Raw genomic sequence first — 22,054 nt, 5'->3', positions numbered from 1 at the left:
TGCTTAAAGAAATAAAGAAATAAACAGGTTACAGCATGTAAGGGTATGTGGGACAAAGTGTGAAAGCAGACATGGCAAGTGATAGAGAAAGAATGAGATGAAAATTATTGAATATAAACCAAGATAACCTTCCCCCCTACCCTGAAAAAGGAGGAAAAATAGGTTGACTCAAATATAAACCAAGATTAGAAATATAAACCAAGATTAGAAAATTTTGATATGTGACTGCCATAAGTAATCACTAATTTTTCAGTTGGGGCTGTTTCAAGTCCATAAAAGCTAAAGGAGAGCCGACAAATATCTTTCTACTTTGGGTCACGACACCAACCAAAGTTTCTGGACTTCCATACCCACCAGAACACCTGGCCTAGCACATTATTTAATTTGATTTGGGGCCCATTGACATCTTTTATCACTTCGTTATAATTGTCTTTTATCTTTAGTTTTTTGTGGAATTACACACACATCCAGGGGAGGGGGGTATATCTTTGCTTTGTTATGTTCTATGTCTACAGATTATAGAAGGGAAGGGAGGTGGCTTATTCTTTATGTATTATTATTGGCAGATTATAAGTGCTTACTGTGGTGGATTAATGATTGTATATATATTGTTCTGTACTTCTGTTGACTTGAAAAATTAATAAAGTTTAAAAGAAAAAAAACCAAAACCAAACACCTGGCCTCAGTTACACCTGCAGAAAACAGAAAAACCTTTTCCAAAAACAAACGCTCAAACAAAACCCTCATATGCCAGTACACCAGAAAAGAAATAGAAAGAAATACATTTCTACCTGAACAGTTCAAATGAGAAAAACAGATGTAAATTTTCAAAATGACTATTTCAATCACTAAATTGAAAATAAAAACATTTTTCCTACCTTTGTTATTTGGCGATTTTATCTCTCTGATTATCTTTCTCCCTTTTTGCTCTGTTTCCAAGACCTCTTTATATATTTGCTGTTTCTTTCCTCTCCTTCTTCACCTCTTGCACTACATCCATCCGTGGCACTGATTTCTTTATTCAATTTTCTTCCATTTTTCTGCCTCCATCTCATATCTATCTTTCCAGCTCTTCTCCTTTCCTCCATCCATGTACACCATCTCTTCCATCCTCTTCCACTTCCCTCTATCCATGTGCCACCATCTCCTTCCTCTCCTCTGCCCCTCTCATTCAGCATCTCTCCCTTCTTTCTCCCTCCCCTCCCCAGTTCCACCAAATGTTCTCCCCATGAAAATCACAAGGAGGTCGCTGGCGTGGGAGCAATTCTCTTGCGTTGCCTTTCTGCACCATTCCTTTGCTGCACCACTTCCAAAATCAGGCTGGCTAAGTTTAGCAACCAAATCTGGCTGCTTAAATAGCTGGTCTATCTTTGGTTGTTATAGTAAACTAAATTAAACCTTAAGTTTGTATACCGCTTCATCTCCACAATTGTAGAGCTCGGCACGGTTATAAACTTAGATGGCTACCGCTTAATGTTAATTTAGCTGGCAAAATCTATAGTGGCTAAAAAATAGACCGGATATTCAGTGCTGCTCACCGGAAGTGGCCTGGCATTGAATATCTGGGCTCAGTACCAAGTGCATGAGTCAGCCTGGCTAATTCCCGCAGTCTGAATATTGGGTCCCTTATACTTACCTGATGTCATCTGTGATAACACCAGCAAGGTCAAAAAGAGGGAGGTCTTGTAATATTTGAAAATTGCATAAATTAAAAAAAAAAAAAAAAAAGTCTTCAAGGGAGTATTTTGTTCAAGTTCACTGCCTATAGAAATAGAATTTGCAAAGTATGTGGCCTAGTAGCTATCTGCATACTTCCCTTTGAAAATTGGCTACATGATATGCGAGTATAAAAGTGCCCCATGGGCTACTTAAACTGTACTTCTACTATGACTGCTCATCATTTCTTTAGCACTACTAGACATATGCAATGCTGCACATCAAAACATAGAAGAGAGGGTCCCTGCTCAAAAGAGCTTACAATCTAGTCAAGACGGACAAACTGGACAAGAAGATGCATCAATACACAGTGCTCATGTGGGGGAGTTATAGAATGAACTAGAGTGTGCAGAAATCAGTTAAAAGGGAAAATTGGAGTACAGCTCAAACTCAAAACATCAACATAGATGCATTATAGTCAGTGTTACACAGTAGAATGTGTGTTCATGTACTGAGCATGTGAAGGGTGGAATTAGCACATTTGAAACTGAGTTGTAGAGTAAGTTGCCAATGTTTGAATCTCTACTGTTTGTTTTTTTAAGTAAATACAAGGGGCCACTGAAACGTTCTCAGTCCAACCAAGAAGAGAATGATGTGGAGCCAGGAAACTTACCAGTTATTCCATACTTTTTTTTGACACTTTTTGTTACAATTATATGAAATGAAATGAAAGGTGTCAAGAAAAGTGTGGAATAACTTGTAAGTTTCCTGGCTCCACATCATTCTCTTCTTGGTTGGGCTGAGAACTTTTCAGAGGCCCCTCATATTGTGATGTCATAATGCCTCATTCCACCAGTGCCTAAGAGCCAACCTCATCAGTGATGTCACAATGGCTTGGTTTCCTATACTTGTGTGCCCATTTACTAGATGCATTTGTCTCATTTTAATGAAAAGTGTCAAGAAAAGTGTAGAATAACTTGTAAGTTTCACGGCTCCACATCGTTCTCTTCTTGGTTGGACTGAGAACTTTTCATTGGCCCCTCGTAGGTAGTTGACTTAGGTGAAGATGTGAAATTTGAAAAACTATAAGAAACATCACACGTTGCTACAGATCCAGCCACAATTTCCCCCCACCCCATTCCTGCATACATCTGTGATGTGAACTTGCCAGTCTTAAAACTTTTGTTTAGCATTGCATAGCATTATGCACCTTTGAAGAAAAATATAGCAATGTTGCTCACCTGTAAAAGAAGAGAGAGGCCTTAGGTGCCAATCAGATCCTTAGATCACTCCCCAGTGCATCCCAGGATGCACCAGGAAGGGGAAGGCCCACCATTTTGAAGAGGCAGGCCTGTCGGCCGGAGGGAATAGGCATCCCTCCGGCCGGCCTTCGTTGTAGAGGTATGAGGTGGCAGATGGTTATCGGAGGGACTCCAGCAGGGAGAGAGTGGACAACCCTTCTACTGAGGGTGTCAGGGGAGTTGAGAGTGCAGGGGGATGTTTGGGGGGCAGGCGACCCCCTGCAGCAGGAAGGTGTAAGCATCCCTCCTGCTGATCTTGTATAGGGGGGGGGGCAGCCGCAGATGATAGGGGTGTCGGTAGGAGGGGTACATTTCCTTCTGCTGCTCTCCCTGCTGGCAAATCAGCTGAGCCGGCAGGGCTCGGGGAGACCTGAAGCTCAGTTGATCAGGGCAGGGAGGGTAGCTTTGACAGAAGGGAGGAACTGTGTTTAGCGATTTAATTTCTGAGCAAGTGCCAGGCACTGTTCCTCCTGCTCTTTACTGGCGATTCTCTGCACAAATAGCGTGCTATTATGCTGAGAATCGTCCATAAAATAAAAATCGCTCCCACTATGGTCACAGAAAATATGCTCACTCAACATTACTAAAACCAAGGCACTTCTCTTCCCTACTAATGACCATGAAACCCTTTTGCTCCCTATAAGTATAAAATTAACACCAACTGAATTGTTTAACACCATTAAACTTCTTGGGGTTACCATAGATAACAAACTTTTTCTACCATCAGATAAGCACAGTTGTCAAGAAATGCTTTTTCAAACTAATTATGATATGTCTATTGCCACTCTTCTTGAACCCCAATCACTTAATATTCTAATCCATTCCTTAGTGATCTCCCATTTAGATTACTGCAACTCCCTATACCAAGGGATTACTCAAAAGTAAATTAGAAGACTTTAAATTATTCAAAATACCGCCATTAAAATTATTCATAAGAAAAGGAAATAGGGCTTTAAACTAGGTAAGGGGGGAGGGTACGGGCACAAACAATCCACCTGACGAGCTAAGCTACCAATACTCTTTTGAAACTGAGCTAAGTAAACACTATATTTCTGGGACACACTACAATTCTGGGTCTAGGGGGAGTAAACATAGCAATTCTGGGTCTAGAGGGAGTACACACTAATTCTGGGTCCAGCGAGAGTGCACACGTTGCAAATTGCACTAAAGGAGCTCAAATAGCCCAAACGGGAATACCCCCACAGGGTACACACATTACCGAGTCTGGGATAGGAGCACACTGTAGTCATGGGGAGTCAGGGACAGGTACACGCTGTAGCGCTCGGTCTAGGGAGTGTAAGAGACACGCGAATAATGCTAATGGTGTCCTAGCTGATAAAGAGGGATTGTCCCCACTGAGATACAACAAACATAAAACATGGAGGGCTATGTACGTCAACGCCCATAGTCTGGGAAACAAGATCCTAGACTTGGAAACAGAAATGAGGAATGCCGACCTGGATGTGGTGGCGATATCTGAGACCTGGCTCACAGACTCCCACGGGTGGGACATGGTCATACCAGGTTACAACTTGCTTCGCCGGGACAGGGAGGGCAAAATGAGGGGGTGGTGTAGCATTATATACTAAAGATAACATTAAGGTCACCAGAATCACAGATGTACAGTACACTGGGGAATCCCTTTGGGTAAATTTGGCCAGAGGGAAGGACAAATGCCTGTATCTTGGCGTAGTATACAGACCCCCAAAACATCAAGATGACCTAGATATGGAACTAATTGGAGATATAGAGAATATCATCTTGCAGGGGGACACAGTATTGGTAGGTGACTTCAACATGCCTGATGTAGATTGGGTCACACTTTCCTCTGCTTCCGGCAGCAGCAGGAAGCTATTAAACTCTTTGAATGGAGCAAGACTCAGGCAACTGGTATTTGAACCAACAAGGGATCAGGCAATTCTGGACCTGGTACTTACCAATGGAGAAAGTATCACAGAGGTCTCGGTGGGTGAAACTTTGGCCTCCAGTGACCACAATATGATATGGTTCAATCTCAGGAAAGGTTTCACGAAATCTACCACACTGACCAAGGTCCTCAAATTCAAGGACACAAACTTCCAAGACATGGGAGACTTCGTTCACCGGGCACTACAAAGCCAAGCAGACACCGACAGCGTGGAAGAAATGTGGTCAACTTTGAAAGCCATCATACAGGAAGCAACAAACCGCTATGTTAAATCAGTAAGCAAAGGGAGTAGGAACAACAAGCCACAGTGGTTCTCTACGGAGATCTCGGACCTCATCAAAGAGAAGAAAAAAGCATTAATCTCTTACAAACAATCAGGGACACAGGACTCTAGAGTAGAATATCTGGCCAAGTCAAGAGCCCTCAAAGCAGCAGTTAGGGAGGCCAAATTCCGCAAGGAGGAGTCTCTAGCAAAGAACATCCAGAAAGGAGATAAATCTTTCTTCAGGTATATCAGTGACAGAAATAAGAACTTGGGTGGGATAGTACGTCTCAGAAAACCAGACGGAGACTATGTGGAGACGGACTCAGAAAAAGCCCAACTGTTAAATAAATACTTCTGCTCAGTCTTCACCCGCGAGGTGCCGGGAATCAACCCTCAACCACAGACAAGGGTTAAATCAGTTGACTTGTTTAGTAATTTCAAGTTTACACCCAGCAGCGTCTACTGCGAGCTGTCAAAAATCAAAGTCAACAAGGCAATGGGGCCTGACAACCTACACCCTAGGGTGCTCAGGGAGTTGGGTAATGTCTTGGCGGAACCGCTATCCGCGCTTTTCAATCTCTCCCTTAGTACAGGCAACGTCCCGATGGACTGGAAGACGGCTAACGTCATTCCACTCCACAAGAAAGGCTCCAGGATGGAGATGGCAAATTACAGACCAGTGAGTCTCACATCAATAGTGAGCAAACTAATGGAAACCCTAATCAAACGCCAATTGGATAAGATCATGGACGAGGAGAATCTACAGGATCCCCGCCAACATGGATTTACTAAAGGGAGATCCTGCCAATCCAACCTGATCAGCTTCTTTGACTCGGTGACGAGGAAGCTGGATGCTGGTGAGTCCCTGGACATCGTCTACCTGGATTTCAGCAAAGCATTTGATAGCGTACCACACCGCAGGTTGCTGAGCAAGATGAGTTCTTTAGGCTTGGGCGACACATTGACCAAATGGGTTGGGAACTGGCTTGGAGGTAGGCTTCAGAGGGTAGTGGTGAATGGCACCCCCTCCGAAATGTCAGAGGTGATAAGTGGAGTGCCACAGGGCTCCATCCTGGGCCCGATCTTGTTCAACATCTATATAAGAGACTTGACAGAAGGGCTCCGAGGTAGAATAACATTATTCGCCGATGATGCCAAACTAAGCAATGTAGTGAGCAAAAGCACAACAGACAAAAATTCAATGGCAGATGATATGATGCATGACCTACTTCTACTGGAGCGCTGGTCTAGGTCCTGGCAACTCAGTTTCAATGCCAAAAAATGCAAAGTCATGCACCTGGGAAGCCGAAATCCATGCAAGGTTTACACCCTAAATGGCGAGATCCTGACGAGAACTGAAGCAGAAAGAGACTTAGGGGTGATTGTCAGGGAAGACATGAAGTCTGCAAACCAAGTGGAGCAAGCTTCATCCAAAGCAAGGCAAATCATAGGTTGCATACGCAGGAGTTTCGTCAGCCGTAAACCTGAAATCATTATGCCACTGTATAGATCCATGGTGAGACCACACCTGGTGTACTGTGTGCAATTTTGGAGGCCGCATTACCGCAAGGATGTGCTGAGACTGGAATCGGTCCAGAGAATGGCCACCAGGATGGTCTCGGGACTCAAGGAGCTCCCATACGAGGAGCGGTTAGGGAAGTTACAGCTCTACTCACTCGAGGAACGTAGAGAGAGGGGAGATATGATCGAGACATTCAAATATCTCACGGGCCGCATCAAGGTGGAGGAAGATATCTTCTTTTTCAAGGGTCCCGCGGCAACAAGAGGGCATCCGTGGAAAATCAGGGGCGGGAAACTGCACGGTGACACTAGGAAGTTCTTCTTCACTGAAAGGGTGGTTGATCGCTGGAATAGTCTTCCACTTCAGGTTATTGAGGCCAGCAGCATGCCAGATTTTAAGGCCAGATGGGATAGACATGTGGGATCTATCCGCAAAGATAGATAGGGAGGGTCATTAGAGTGGGCAAACTTGATGGGCCATGGCCCTTATCTGCCGTCTACTTCTATGCTTCTAAACCACTACTTCAAAATGCTCATTGGCTCCCCATTACCCATTGGATAACATACAAAATTCTACTGTTAACATTTACAACATGATCTGAACACACATCAGCATTCATTGATCATCTGCTAATACCATACTCCCTAGTCAGATTGCTCCACTCGGTTGATCAAAATCTTCTCACGGTTCTATCGGTTCGCAAAATATTCTCAGATACTTCCCAGAAAACAGTTTTCTCTCTTACAGCCTCAAAGAAGATAACCTGTACAACTTTAAATCTAATCTTAAGACTTTTTAATTTAAAGATGCTTTCGCAATTTAACTTCCACTTCCTTATTTTTTTTTCTTCTTTTTTTCTTTCTCCTCGTCTATCTAGTCTTTTTTCTGCGCATTTTCCCCCATTCCTATCATATCTTTCCTTTTTGTTGCTTGTGTTGGTTATTAGGGATTTATTGTAATTAGTTTCTCACCACCTACCTCCTGTACTAAGGGCTCCTTTTATCAAGCTGCAGTAGGTGGTTAACGCGCGAAATACCGCGCGTTCAACCGCCTGCCACACTAGTCGCTAATGCCTCCATTGATGAGCCGTTAGTTTTTTTTGTGTGCCGCGGGGGTTAGCGCGTGATGAAGTGTCCGACACGCTAACCCCCGTAGCGCACCTTGATAAAAGGAGCCCTAAGTCTCTGTCTAACATTTGTATTTATGAGACCCCTGAACATCCACATTATGATTTTAAATATGTATGTACAACCGCATTAGACAGCTTGATAGGCGGTATATCAATATAAAAATAAACTTGAAACATAAATTTGCCAGATTTTACTGGCAAGTTTTGAGAATCCGGCCCTAAAGCTCTAATCTGGTAAGATTTGACTTTGGAGTTGAGGGACATGTAAGCTTGTTCATAGGAAAATTGCATGTAAGAAGACAGATAGTTTGTTAAGTTTCTTTTCTTGCCTTTGATGAGGCTCTTTTGAACCTGGGCATGGCAGCCTATTAAAAATGGACAGCTATGTGGTGGAATGGGCAAGCATGAAAAATAAAATAGCCATTATATTTTCCTTCCATTGCTCTGGATTTACTAGTCAGGGTTTGTTTATAAGATAAGGACCTATCTAAGGGCAAAGGAGGGGTTATAATTGGCTATATAAAATTACAATTGGAGAAGCCAGAACACAAACCAGATAAGACAAATATGGGATAATATATTGACCTAAATATGTGTTTTGTGCTGAGGTCACTGGAAACAGGAGTAGGCCTTCTCTCAGGTCACTAGAATTAATATATAAACTCTGTTGAAGACCAGAGAAGATACACACAGGCTGTAGCTTAGTTTTATGAAGTTCCATTGTTTCAATGTGTGCCCAGTCTGGTCTCCAAAGACCTGTGTGACAGATAAGGTTTGGCTTATGACCTGGTTGCTACAGAGATGGACTTTTCTTCTTAATACAGAGATTACATTCCAGGGGAGGGGGATCTCTCTCCTTTTTGCAGGGTAAAGTTAGAAATGCTAATTGGATATACAAAATGCATATATGATGAATAAAATTTTAGTAAACTAATAACGTAGGGACTTTCATATTCAAGGGTTCAGATTGACATATAATTACCTCTAAAAATTGTACTGGAGGAGTCATATAGGAAAATGTAGGGTTTGTGGGAGTGGATTGGCCACTCCCCTTTTCTTTCACTGAGACACAGGATTTTCAGTGCATGCTCTTAAATGATTCAGTGACATGGGAGCAGTAGTTTGACTTTTAAGGAGAAATGATTTAAAGCTGTATTATTTAAAGCTGTGATAATTTTTCCTCTGTAAGTATATTGTAATACTTTTTCCTGGTTTCTTCAGTACCTTTTCTTTATTAGATAAGCTAGTATTAAAATGTAAGTTTTAGAAATCTTTGTGTGAGGGGGACAGACACTCCCCCAATATGCATACAAGCGCCTTATATGGTATCAAGTATTCATGATTTTATGGAAGGAAAATATAATGGCTATTTTATTTTTGCAATCTAAGTGCATGATCCTGCATTTTTTAGCATTAAATCTTAGTTGCCAAGTTCTGGACCATTCTTCAAGTTTTACTAGATCCCGCTTCATGTTATCCACACCTCCAGAGTGTCTACCCTATTATGGAGTTTGCATCACCTGCAAAAAGACAAACTTTAACAGACAGTCCTTCTGCAATATCACTTTAAAAATATGCAGGCAGTAAAATGTCGTCATGTATTAGGTATATTTAAGTGAACCTAGCAGAACAGAATTTTGAGGGCATTAAGTCAGGGAAGTTACATTTACACTCTGACTTGTTCCTCCATTGTACAAATGAATGCCTTGAAACAGGACTGTCTGTAAACTTTGAATAAAAAATATTTTATGGGAAATATTTGTACAATTATCATCATGTCAGTGCACCTATAGGCAGGGTAGAACCAAAACTCTGCTCACCTTTCAGTTCTTTTTGGACTAAATGAAACAAATAGTTGAACTGAACAGAAATACTTCACTCAGGAAATCAAGTAGCAGGTGAATATGAAGGGCTGTTTCTTTCTCTCCCGCTTTCCTACATATTGAGGTCTCCAAGTCTGTCCCTATACGTTTTATGACAAAGACCACTAATTAGTTTTTGTAGCGGCCCTCTGGACTGACTCCATCCTATTTATATCTTTTTGAAGGTGAGGTCTCCAGAATTTCACACAGTATTCCAAATGGGGCCTCACCTGAGACTTAGAGCTCCTTTTACGAAGGTGCGCTAGTGTTTTTAGTGCACGCACTGGATTAGCACATGCTATAGTGCGCGCTAGGTGAAAAACTACCGCCTGCTCAAGAGGAGGCGGTAGCGGCTAGCACGTGTGGCATTTTAGCGCTTGCTATTCCACGCATTAAGGCCCTAGCGCGCCGTCATAAAAGGAGCCCTTAAACAAAGGCACTATCACCTGCTTTTTCCTACTGACCATTGCTCTCCCTATGCATCCTCCTGGCTTTAACTGTCACTTTTTTTTTACCTATTTTGCCACCTTGAGATTATCAGCCACAATCACCCCCAAGTCCTGCTCTTCTTAGGAGATTTTTGCAATCTAAGTGTATGATCCTGCATTTTTTAGCATTAAATCTTAGTTGCCAAGTTCTGGACCATTCTTCAAGTTTCACTAGATCCCGCCTCATGTTATCCACACCTCCAGAGTGTCTTCCCTATTATGGAGTTTGCATCACCTGCAAAAAGACAAACTTTAACAGACAGTCCTTCTGCAATATCACTTTAAAAATGTTAACAAGAGCCAGCCCAAGGACAGATCCCTGTGGCACTCCATTAACAACATCCATTTTATTTCAGATCATATCAGACCAAACTTCCTTGGTTAGATAGAACAAATTTAAAATTCTTGAGGTCTCTGTGTTATTATTAATAAGATTATTATACTAAGCCTTTGGTTTTTGATCAATTTGTACATGTTACCCTACATTTGAGTAATTTTATCTTTTGTACACTGCTTAGAAATTTGATAAGAGGGGTTTTTCTGTTTTAAGGGGGAGGGGGGTTTACTGGGGTATGGAGGGATTGCTTGGAGTCCTTTTGTCATATACTGAAGAGCTACAGTATATATTTTGCCTGGTTGATTATTCCAGTTATTTTTCTATTGTTATTGCAGTTTGCTATTTATATGCATTGTATTTTTATTAAAATTTAATAAATAGATTAAAAAAAAGAAAGAAAATAAATTTGATAAGAGGGATATAAAATTTTAATAAACTTGAAACTTGAGTTTAATTCATTGTTGACCCACTTTCTTGATTTGTTGGTATCTTATGGCTAGTGGATGGTGGTTAGTCTGATGTATGAATCTGAAGTTAGCTTATCCTGTAGGATATACCCTTTTACGGTTTTTGTGTTTTTTATTATATATGACATTTTGTTTTCTGCCCATTGCTGTAGATCAGTGGTATCAAATTCAAACCCTTTGCAGGGCCACATTTTGGATTTGTAGGTACTTGGAGGGCTGCAGAAAAAAATAGTTAATGTCTTATTAAAGAAATGACAATTTTGTATGTATAGTTTATAAATCTTTCCTTTTAGCTAAGTCTTAATAATAATATTATAATTTATAGCTAAAGAGACATATGATCAAGAATCTGTTTTATTTTACTTTGGTAATTATGATAAACATATCGAGGGCCTCAAAATAGTACCTGGCGGGCTGCATGTGGCCCCCGGGCTGTGAGTTTGAGACCACTGCTGTAGATGGAAGCAGATTATAAATCTTTAAAGGGTCCTTTTACTAAGCTGCAGTAAGCACTAACGCGTGCTTACCACAGTTTAAAAAGCATTACCGTGGGGTGCGTCCAGGTATCACTTAGTAGTTTTGGGATCAGAGCACACCAAATATCTTAACCCCTCCTCTTTTACCTCCAGAAGATTCACCTACCTTCAGATAACCTTCCCCCAAATTACCCACCTTAACACCTTCCAATTAAACAAATACCATAAATAGATTGTAACCTACCCTCTCTAACTGCATTCCATATGTATTTTTCATACAGTTCTTCACTGTCAGTTTAATTTCCATCCTATAAGTTCACATAGAATTTTTCTTTTTTCAACCATCTTTATTTTCTCTTCTTTATTAATTTCCAGGTACTTTAGTTAGATTGTGAGCCTTCGGGACAGTAAGGAAATTTTTTAAGTACCTTCTTACTTCTCATTTATAATCTTAATGTATATTTTCTTCAAACCGCTTAGAACCTAACGGATGTAGTGGTATATAAGAAATAAATTACATTACATTACATTACTTGTGCTCAAAAATATAGAATTTATTTTGTAGCACTGGGGGCATATCTGGGGGCACAGAACCGGCATGTTCTGTGCTAACCAGTTAATGTAGCTACATTGCTGCACACTAAGGCCCTCCTTTACAAAGTCGCGCTAACATTTTTAGCGCTAGCCACGGTGGTAAGAACTCCAATGCTCATATGAATTCTATGAGTGTCGGAGCTCTTACCGCTGCAGCCAGCGCTAAAAACGCTAGCGCAACTTTGTAAAGGAGGGGGGTAACTGATTAGCACATGGTTAGCGCATGAGCCCTTACTACCTACAAAATAGGTGGCGGCAAGGGCTGAGGCATTAATGGGGAAATTAGCACAAGGCCATTAGGAAAAATGGAAAATGAGGTCATTTTATTGCCACACTGAAAATGGCCTCAGTTCACGGGAAAGACTTGCGTTGGCCACTGTATAGCACTGCTTAGTAAAAGGGCCCCTAAATAAAATAAATATTATTGTTATTAATTTGGATTTAGTTCATACCTTTTCTGTAATTCATGTACATGTATTGCAGTAAAAATTCCTAATCTTTGATTGCCATCTTGTTGCACATATTGAGCGGGCCATTTAAAATTTCATATCAAATATAGTCACAAAAGTATTTCATTTATTTGTATGTATTTAACCCCTCCTTTTACAAAACTATAGCATGGTTTTTAGCACTGGCCATGGCGGTAACAGCTCCGATGCTCATAGAGTTCCTATGAATGTTGGAGCTGTTACCGCCGCAGCCGGTGCTACGGTTTTGTAAAGGGGGGGGTGGGGGGTAATTATTTATATTCTGCGAATCTGGGTGAATAAACACTTATTCTAGGCAGTTAACAAAACATTTATAGAACAATATTTTCATGTTAATTCAAAACTCAGTCAATACATCATAATGGACAATTTGTATAAAACTGTGAAATCACATAGTCATTACGTTGTTCCTGCAGGATCCTGGAGTGAAGATATCTTGGACTATTTTCTAAACAATAAGGGAATTAAAACAAGAGATGGAGCTGAAATCAGATGGTACCATGCAGCTAACAGCAAGTCGCAACTTTTTGAAGCATTGGCAAGTGAGCGAACCCAGTCTGTTATCAGAAAATGTGAACTCAGTTTTGCAGCTTCTGTATAAACTGGAAAAATATGCTGCTAATACAGTACAGTCTTGATTATCCAATATAAATGGGACTGACCCCTTGTCAGATAAGTGAAAAGTTGGCCCGACCAAAGTTTTTTATAGATCACATATGTACTATTTTAGCCTCCATTTGTTCTTCCTTTCCTAATGTTGTTTACCATAAATGTTTTCTTTAGCCTTTTCAAAATTGTATTTCTTACCCTTCTCCTTCCCCTTTATACTTCATGTTCGTCTCAAGTGTTTTGTTTTCGTTTTTTTAACATGAAATTGTCAGTCTCCCCTTATTAACTTTTGTTATTATTATACTATGTACATCGCTTAGAATGTTGAATAAGCGATTAATCAAATATTGAATAAACTTGGAAACTTGGATAAAACAATGATAATCCCTTAAAAATGCATGGAAAAAATGGTTTCCTTGCTGTAAAAGCAGGGACCCGGGTCCAAAAATTGCTGCATGTACTGGAAAAACATGGTCTCGTCTTGAAAACGGTTTTCATATAGCGTGTGAAGCCAGAAAATGGGAAGAGAACCTGCGCACTTCTCAATGGCAATGCAATGATGTCATGGGGGAGTTGGTCTGTCAGATATGCTGGATGGTCAGATTAGCAAAGGTCAGATAATCAAGACTGCATTATATGTGTTATAGCGCCTGCATGCTGAACAGTCTCAAGATACTTGTGATCCCATAGCACTGAATTTTTGGAGAGACCTAAGATTAACATGGGTTGGTACTAGACAGTGTGAAATGTTGACACCACGTCTAGCTTTCCTTTCATTGGCATTTATCAGTGCCACTGCTACTGACTGTGGACCAGAATCCAAAGTGTATTAAGAGTTTATTTATTTAAAACACGTATATCCCGCATTCAATTTTCCCAAAATGCCCAATGATATACATTACTATAAAAACATTAAAAACCAGCAAATGAAAATCAAGTATAGGTACAAAACACATAAAAACCTGATACTCGTACCTTTAATCTCTCACCTCCCTCTATTAACCACAGAGTGAAAAACAGCATACGATCCTGTAAAGATGGATTCCACCTATAATCAGGATTTTAATTTCTTCCAGAATATTCTGAAGTCAATTATCAGCAAAATGTCTTGGAAGTAACTGGAAATTTCTAATCTAGATGTTTCAAATTATTGCTATATTCAGCAGCAGTATAAGGACCATTCCATAATAAGGTGCCTGGTAGGAACCTATTCTGGCCTACATTTCAGGCACCTATCATGGCCCTAAGGCCGCCTAAGGCCACTTCTGGGAGAGCCTACACCTAGCCTTGGGTGAGCTTAAGCAGCCCTACGTACCTCCCTAAGCTTGCAAATCCACCTACAATGTAGGCAGCCTGCCTCAGGGTGTTTTTTGGTTTTTTTTAACGTGCAACCCGATTGGCTGGTTAGACAGCAAAAGGAAGCCTAGTGCCACCTACAATCAGGATGCCGTTTATAGAATTTGCCCCTAATTGTCTTTGGGTTTGTGTACTTTGTGTATATATACAGGTTCTGCTCACATGATAGAGGCCGATGTCCTTTTTCGTGCCCAAGAGTCAGGAAATGAAGAACCAATCATGGCACATCCTCCTCAGACAGACAGTGACATCACATTATGGGAGTGGCTCAGTGAGGTCATGAAAAGCAACAAAGGCATCAAGCTGGATTTTAAGAGGTTTTTATTATTTTCTAATCATTCGCAGTATACCAAATTATTGACCTTTTATCATAAAAACAGGATATCAATTTACAATCTATAAACCCTTCTTTTGTTAAAGCTATGGAGGGTCAAGGGGATAGGGCTGTCCATAGGCAGCAGAATGCTGTTTGGTTGGGGGTGGGGCAGGAGCCCCAGTAGCCCGACTCCTCCTCCTACCTCCTCCTGGTGTTGTACTTTAAATCTTCAGGGCAGCCGCGAAACGTCAACGAGCAGGCCTGCCCCAGGAAGTAGAATGAAGGGTTCTGGGAAAGGCCTGCTCATTGACGCTGCATGGCGGCTTCCCAAAATATATAAAGTACAACATCAAGAAATGGGAGGGAGGGCAGACACCAACCGTCGACCGCCAACTTTTGGGGAGGCCATGGCCCTTGGCCTCCCTGTTCCGACGCCTATGGGGCTGGCTATCTCTTGCAAAGAGAAATGTTGCGCTTCAACTTTGTAAGCTGTTCATCATTCAGCTTCTGTTATTGAACTCAACTTTTAATTTAAAAGACCAGTTCAGTCTACAGCTGCTTCCTCTTTGAAAATTGCCCAAGGATATGTTTGATTCAATTGATGTAATATTGTGTACTTGATGGAAGATGAAAAATGAATAAAGAATTGGGAAAAAAAAGAAAGTTGCCCAAGGAAAAAGGTAACATAGAAACATAGAAATAGACAGCAGATAAGGGCCAAGGCCCATCTAGTCTGCCCACCCTAATGTCCCTCCCCTACCTTCGCCCTGTGAATAGATCCCTCCCCTACCTTCGCCCTGTGAATAGATCCCATGTGACGATCCCATTTGACCTTAAAATCAGGCACGCTGCTGGCCTCGATCACATGCAGTGGAAGACTATTCCAGCGATCAACCACCCTTTCTGTGAAAAAGAATTTCCTGGTGTCAGCTCGTAATTTCCCTCCCCTAATTTTCCACGGATGCCCTCTTCTTGTCGTGGGACCCTTGAAAAGGAAGATATCTTCCTCCGTCTCTATGCGGCCCGAGAGATACTTGAACGTCTCAATCATGTCCCCCCTCTCTCTGCGCTCCTCGAGTGAGTATAGCTGCAATTTGTTTAGCCATTCCTCGTATGGGAGATCCTTGAGTCCTGAGACCATCCGGTGGCCATTCTCTGAACCGACTCCAGTCTCAGCACATTCTTGCGATAATGCGGCCTCCAGAATTGCACGCAGTATTCCAGATGGGGCCTCACCATGGATCTATACAATGGCATAATGACTTCCGGCTTTCGGCTGATGAAACCCCTGCGTATGCAACCTATGACTTGTCTTGCTTTAGATGAAGCTTGCTCCACTTGATTGGCAGCCTTCATGTCCTCACTGACGATCACCCCTAGGTCACGTTCTGCTTCAGTTCTTGTTAGGATCTCGCCATTTAGGGTGTAAGTCTTGCATGGATTTTGGCTGCCCAGGTGCATAACTTTGCATTTTTTGGCATTGAAGCTGAGTTGCCAGGTCCTAGACCAGCGCTCCAGTAGGAGTAGGTCGTGCATCATGTTGTCGAGCATTGAAACATCATCTATTGTGCATTTGCCCACTACATTACTTAGTTTGGCGTCATCGGCGAATAATGTTATTTTACCCCGAAGCCCTTCTGCCAAGTCCCTTATAAAGATGTTAAACAGGATTGGGCCCAAGACCGAGCCCTGTGGCACTCCACTGATCACCTCCGTCATTTCAGAGGGTGTGCCGTTCACCACCACCCTTTGAAGCCTACCTCCAATCCAGTTCCCAACCCATTTCGTCAATGTGTCACCTAATCCTATAGAACTCATCTTGCTCAGCAACCTGCGGTGTGGTACGCTATCGAATGCTTTGCTAAAGTCCAGGTACACGATGTCCAGGGACTCCCCAATATCCAGCTTCCCCGTCACCCAGTCAAAGAAGCTGATCAGGTTGGATTGGCACGATCTCCCTTTTGTAAATCCATGTTGACGGGGATCCCGTAGATTCTCCTCATCCAGAATCTTATCCAATTGGTGTTTTATTAGAGTTTCCTTTAGTTTGCTTACTATCGATGTTAGACTCACTGGTCTGTAGTTTGCTGTCTCCATCTTGGAGCCTTTCTTGTGGAGTGGAATGACGTTAGCCGTCCTCCAGTCCGACGGGACGCTGCCTTTCCTAAGGGAGAGGTTGAAGAGCTTGGACAGTGGCTCCGCCAGGACATCACACAGCTCCCTTAGCACCCTGGAGTGTAGGTTGTCAGGCCCCATTGCCTTGTTAACCAGAGATTTGTACCTGCCTTCTGTGCTTACCTTTTTTGGGCCTGTAGTTTTGAAAATACAGAGCTACACATGTTGTTGTCTTTTCCAATTGAACCTGCCTCACCAACGCAAAAATGTAGGTAAAAGTAAGCACATTGTATATGGTGTGAACAGCAGTCAGTTAGATGTATTCACAGTCTCTAATTCAAAATACTCTCTTAAAGCTTGTGCTCTTTTCATCTGTCCGTCAGGAAAGGTTGCAAGTTTAAAAGATATTAAGGATGTACATTGTCATATCAGGCTGCTTTCTAGGATAAAGATCTTAAGCAACTATTCTCTGCATTTATTTCATATTTGGATTTCAGAAAGCATTTAAAGACTTAGACACTCTTTTACAAAGGCGGATTAAGCGTTTTAGCACGGATTTAGCTTGCGCTGAATCAATGCATGCGCTAACCGCTAACGCATCCATAGGATAACATGCATGTATTAGCGTTTAGCCCATGTTTAGCGCGCACTAAAAAGCATAGCGCACCTTTGTAAAAGAGGGGGTTACTTATTCTCTAGATTTCTGGGTAATTAATTTTTTTAAGAGTTCTGTTTATAATATAGTTTAATCTTTTGTAAACCGCATAGCTCTTCATGGTTATGCGGTCTATAAGTTGATTTTTATGTTTATATTTATGTTTAGTCAGACATGGGTCAAAGGCTTTTGGAAATTGTTCTCTTTTTTTTTTTTAACTTTATTTAGTTTTTAATGCCAACAAAAAGTGCAATACAATTTATATACAAATAATGATACTCAACCAAGCACTTATAATCAATCAGTATCTATACAAAAGATAAAAATTCCCTCCCCCATCCATCATTACCATCAGGAATAATACCAAAACAAAAGATATACCCCCCTTCCGCTCCTACCCCCCCCCCCCCAGATGTATGGGTGAAAAACAACGGAAAATAAAGATAAAGGACAACTATAGGAAATCTACAAAAGATGTCAATTACTAATTTGAAAGATTAGTACAAAAGATGTCAAAAACTAATTTGAATATCTTATTATGCCCCGGCATGTCAGCATTCATTTTCTCATAGTTATAAGTTAAACATAAGCTCGCCCACCAAAAAGGAAAACTAAGGTGATCCCAATTCTTCCAATTGCGAATAATCATTTGCATGGAGAAATTGTTCTCTTAATGTCAGTTTATCAGTTGGATACTTCATACTCTTTGCGCTGCCGTTGGGGGGGTTGGGGGGTTGGAACCCTCCATTATAGAGTAAACTTAACTTTTTCCCCGCTTTTTTAGGAAAAAGTAAAATTTTCTCTATAATGTGGGGGGTTCCCCCCCATACCCCCTGTCGGAGCTCTTTAAAAGTCACTTTTTAGGTGGTGCGCTGGTGTCTTGCGCCGAATTGTCGGCGCGCTGAAGTCTCGTGTGCTTTTGTCTCGTCACCATAATTATAGCAACAGACTGACATAATTTACTGGCTAACCTGATGGTAGGGACAAGGGTGTCCCGAGGAACTGCTGTTTCTGTCTGTTAGAAAATCCTGGAAGCAGTCAACCACCAGGGAGTGTGAAGAGGGAGGATAGAAAGGTAGAGAGAATCCCTGGAGGGAGAGGAAGAAAGGAGAGGACTTGATAGGGGAAAGGGGGCAGAGAGATGAATGGGGAAGAGGGAAGGGGAGGAAGACTGAGCAGGACCTTTATGAGAAAATGGAGAAAAGGAGTATTGAATGGGAGAAAGGAAGAGGGGACTTAGGAGGAAATATTGATTGATTTTCTATAAATTTCATTTTATTGATATAATTCCCCAGGGTGTAGCCAATAACACTTGTTAATGTGTTTTTTTAATGCATGTTAAATACCAGGTTTGCTATTAATACAGCTTATTAGATAGGACCTTATATGACTTATACTTGTGAAAATGAATTTTTCTCATTTCCTTATATATCAATTATTTTGCCATTTTCTTTAATCTCACTATTTAAAACTTCCTTTCCTGAGAAATTCATCATAGCTTACAGTTGTACTTGACAGAAACTCCTTTGGAGCAATAATCATGAATCATTTGGGATAAGTATCTACCAATTTTGCACAGTGGATGATTTAACTTTTGCTTACTCAGATTCCTTCATGTTGCTTTGGGGATTGTCTGTGGAATGCTATCTTTATATTCTTCCATAGATCTTTCATTAGATTTGCATCTGAGTTTTGACTCAGATATAGGAGAAGCAATTTCCTTCTTTCAACTTTCAAACCAATTGCACCTCTCCTTCCCCCAGTTCAATTGCAAAGCTTAACATTAAATGGTAAATTTTAACTTATCAGTTCACCATTTAACATTTTGTATCTCTATGTCCTTAATTTCCAAAAATGCTTTTGAATGCATGAGTTACTTTATACTGGGCTAACCTAATCCATTGGCAAATAGCTTTCAAGGTTTCAGCAAGAGTGCATAGATTTTAAATGCACCAATGGGCAGTATGAAAAAGTGCGACCTGCAGCAGGTATGACCTTTTACCACAATCTTTGGAGAAATACTTGGCTGACTTGGTAGTATCAGCATGCAGGCAATGCAGATGTATGTATAAGTTGAAGGAAGATGCTCCGAATCGGGGTTACATAGAAACATGATGGCAAATAAAGGCCAAATGGCCCATCCAGTCTGCCCATCTGCAGTAACCATTATCTCTTCCTCTCTCTAAGAGATCTCACGTAACTAGCCCAGGCTTTCTTAAATTCAGACACAGTCTCTGTCCCCACCACCTTTTCCGGGAGACTTTTCCACGCATCTACCATCCTTTATGTAAAAAAAGTATTTCTTTAAATTACTCCTGAGCCTATCACCTCTTAACTTCATCCTATGCCCTCTCATTCCAGACCTTCCTTTCAAATTTTAATTTCTTCTGAGCTATTTCTGGGCAAGAATCCAAAGCTTTACCCAGTACTGTGCTTGGGTTCCAACTGCCGAAATCTCTGTTAAGACTTACTCCAGCCCATCTACACCCTCCCAGCCATTGAAGCCCTCCCCAGTCCATCCGCCACCAAACGGCCATATACAGACACAGACCGTGCAAGTCTGCCCAGTACTGGCCTTAGTTCAATATTTAATATTATTTTCTGATTCTAAATCCTCTGTGTTCATCCCACACTTCTTTGAACTCAGTCACAGTTTTACTCTCCACCACCTCTCTTGGGAGCGCATTCCAGGCATCCACTACCCTCTCCGTAAAGTAGAATTTCCTAACATTGCCCCTTAATATACCACCCCTCAACCTCAAATTATGTCCTCTGGTTTTACCATTTTCCTTTCTCTGGAAAAGATTTTGTTCTACGTTAATACCCTTCAAGTATTTGAACGTCTGAATCATATCTCCCCTGTCTCTCCTTTCCTCTAGGGTATACATATTCAGGGCTTCCAGTCTCTCCTCATATGTCTTCTGGCGCAAGCCTCCTATCATTTTCGTCGCCCTCCTTTTATTAAATCGTATTTCCTCTTTCCCTTTCCCTTCATAGGAATAAGGGTAAGACTTATAGTCCCACCAACCCCAGGGACCATTTTTCATATATATAGAGACCCAAATAATCAGGACTACTCAAATCAAGTCACTTCACAACCAATCAAGATGACCTTTACTCTATGCAATCACTGTGGTGCTTTAATTCCAAGACATACTATTTGGAGGCTTAAGGCTTGCCCCATCTGTCTTCAACTTGCTAGTATTAAGGAGGAGCTCTGCAAACTTAAACAGGAATTGAATACAATTAAAGCAGCTTCCATCACTCCACAAAATCATACCAACTTACCACCTCTACCTCAAAGAATAAAACAGCCCAGGAATAAATGGGTTACAGTAGGCTCAGGAAGACTGCGACATGTAACACAGAAACATCCACCTTCACTAATATTACCTCTACAGAATTCCTTTGCTCCTTTAGTGCACTGCGATACTCAAGAAAACAGAAGGGAGGTGGGACTGGAACCAATGAAGGTAACTCAAGAGAACAAGCGCACCCTAAGCACAAATAAAAAAGCCAAAAACAGAAAACTATTACTGTTGGGGGATTCCATCATCAGAGGCATTAACCTTGGAACACAGGACGAGGAGAGCAAAATAATGAAATGTCTTCCAGGATCCTCAGCTACCAGGAGTTCCAGGCAAATACTGATTATAATTAAGGAAGAAACTAAGGATTTTAATCCATCTGGGAACAAATGATCTGGCCAACAACTCCACACTTGCAGCACAGAAAGCTTTACAGGAGCTTGGTGAGGGCATGAAACCTTTTGTAAAGACTTTAGCTTTTTCTGAAATACTGCCTGCATATGGAAAGGGAGAGCAAAGAGTGAAAAACACAGAGGACTTTAATAGATGGCTCAAAGCCTGGTGTCATCAAGAAGGCTTCAGGTACATAGGAGGATGGGGAAATACATGGAAGGACAAGAAGCTATATTGCACTGATGGGCTACATATTACTACAGCAGGAAAAAGAAACCTTGCAGAGAAATTTAGACAATATTTTTCTAGGCATTTAAACTAGAAGGTGGGGGTGGTGTATGTATGAAGGACAATTATAGAGACCACTCCCGGCAAAAGAAAATATGTGATAGTAGTAAAGACTGCAACATAAACAATATCAGCAACTCATTTCTTAGTATTGCAACGGAAAGTGAAACGAAGCAAAAATCCATACGAAAAAGGAGATTATCGCTGAAAAATAGCTGGAAAGCAATGACCACAAATTCTCGCAGTCTAAGCAACAAAGTTCATGATCTGCAAGCCCTAATGTTAGAGGCAGATCTAGATATTGTTGCTATCACAGAGACATGGTTCAGTGAATCACATGGATGGGATGCAAACATACCGGGATATAATCTTTTTAGGAAGGACAGAGATGGTCAAAAAGGTGGAGGAGTAGCTCTCTATGTAAAGATCAATATCCAAGCGACCGAAATGCAAGGGACCTGGGGAGAGGAAGAAGCAATATGGATTGCTCTGAAAAGAGAAG

At 41.3% G+C, this 22,054-nt stretch overlaps 1 protein-coding gene across 1 annotated transcript in view; it reads left to right on the top strand.

The window, feature by feature from the left end:
* Positions 1 to 22,054, top strand: part of FAM151B (family with sequence similarity 151 member B) — an 80,117-nt gene that overhangs the window by 5,462 nt on the left and 52,601 nt on the right. Inside the window, exons 2-3 of the mRNA XM_033926128.1 lie at positions 12,929 to 13,054; positions 14,629 to 14,794. Coding sequence (XP_033782019.1) covers positions 12,929 to 13,054; positions 14,629 to 14,794 — 292 coding nt within the window. The remainder of the gene's footprint in view (positions 1 to 12,928; positions 13,055 to 14,628; positions 14,795 to 22,054) is intronic.

The sequence above is a fragment of the Geotrypetes seraphini genome, chromosome 1 (genome assembly GCF_902459505.1).
Source record: "Geotrypetes seraphini chromosome 1, aGeoSer1.1, whole genome shotgun sequence".
Taxonomy (NCBI): domain Eukaryota; kingdom Metazoa; phylum Chordata; class Amphibia; order Gymnophiona; family Dermophiidae; genus Geotrypetes; species Geotrypetes seraphini.
The sequence above is the reverse complement of the archived record's forward strand: the minus strand, read 5'-3'. Positions and strand labels throughout refer to the sequence as shown.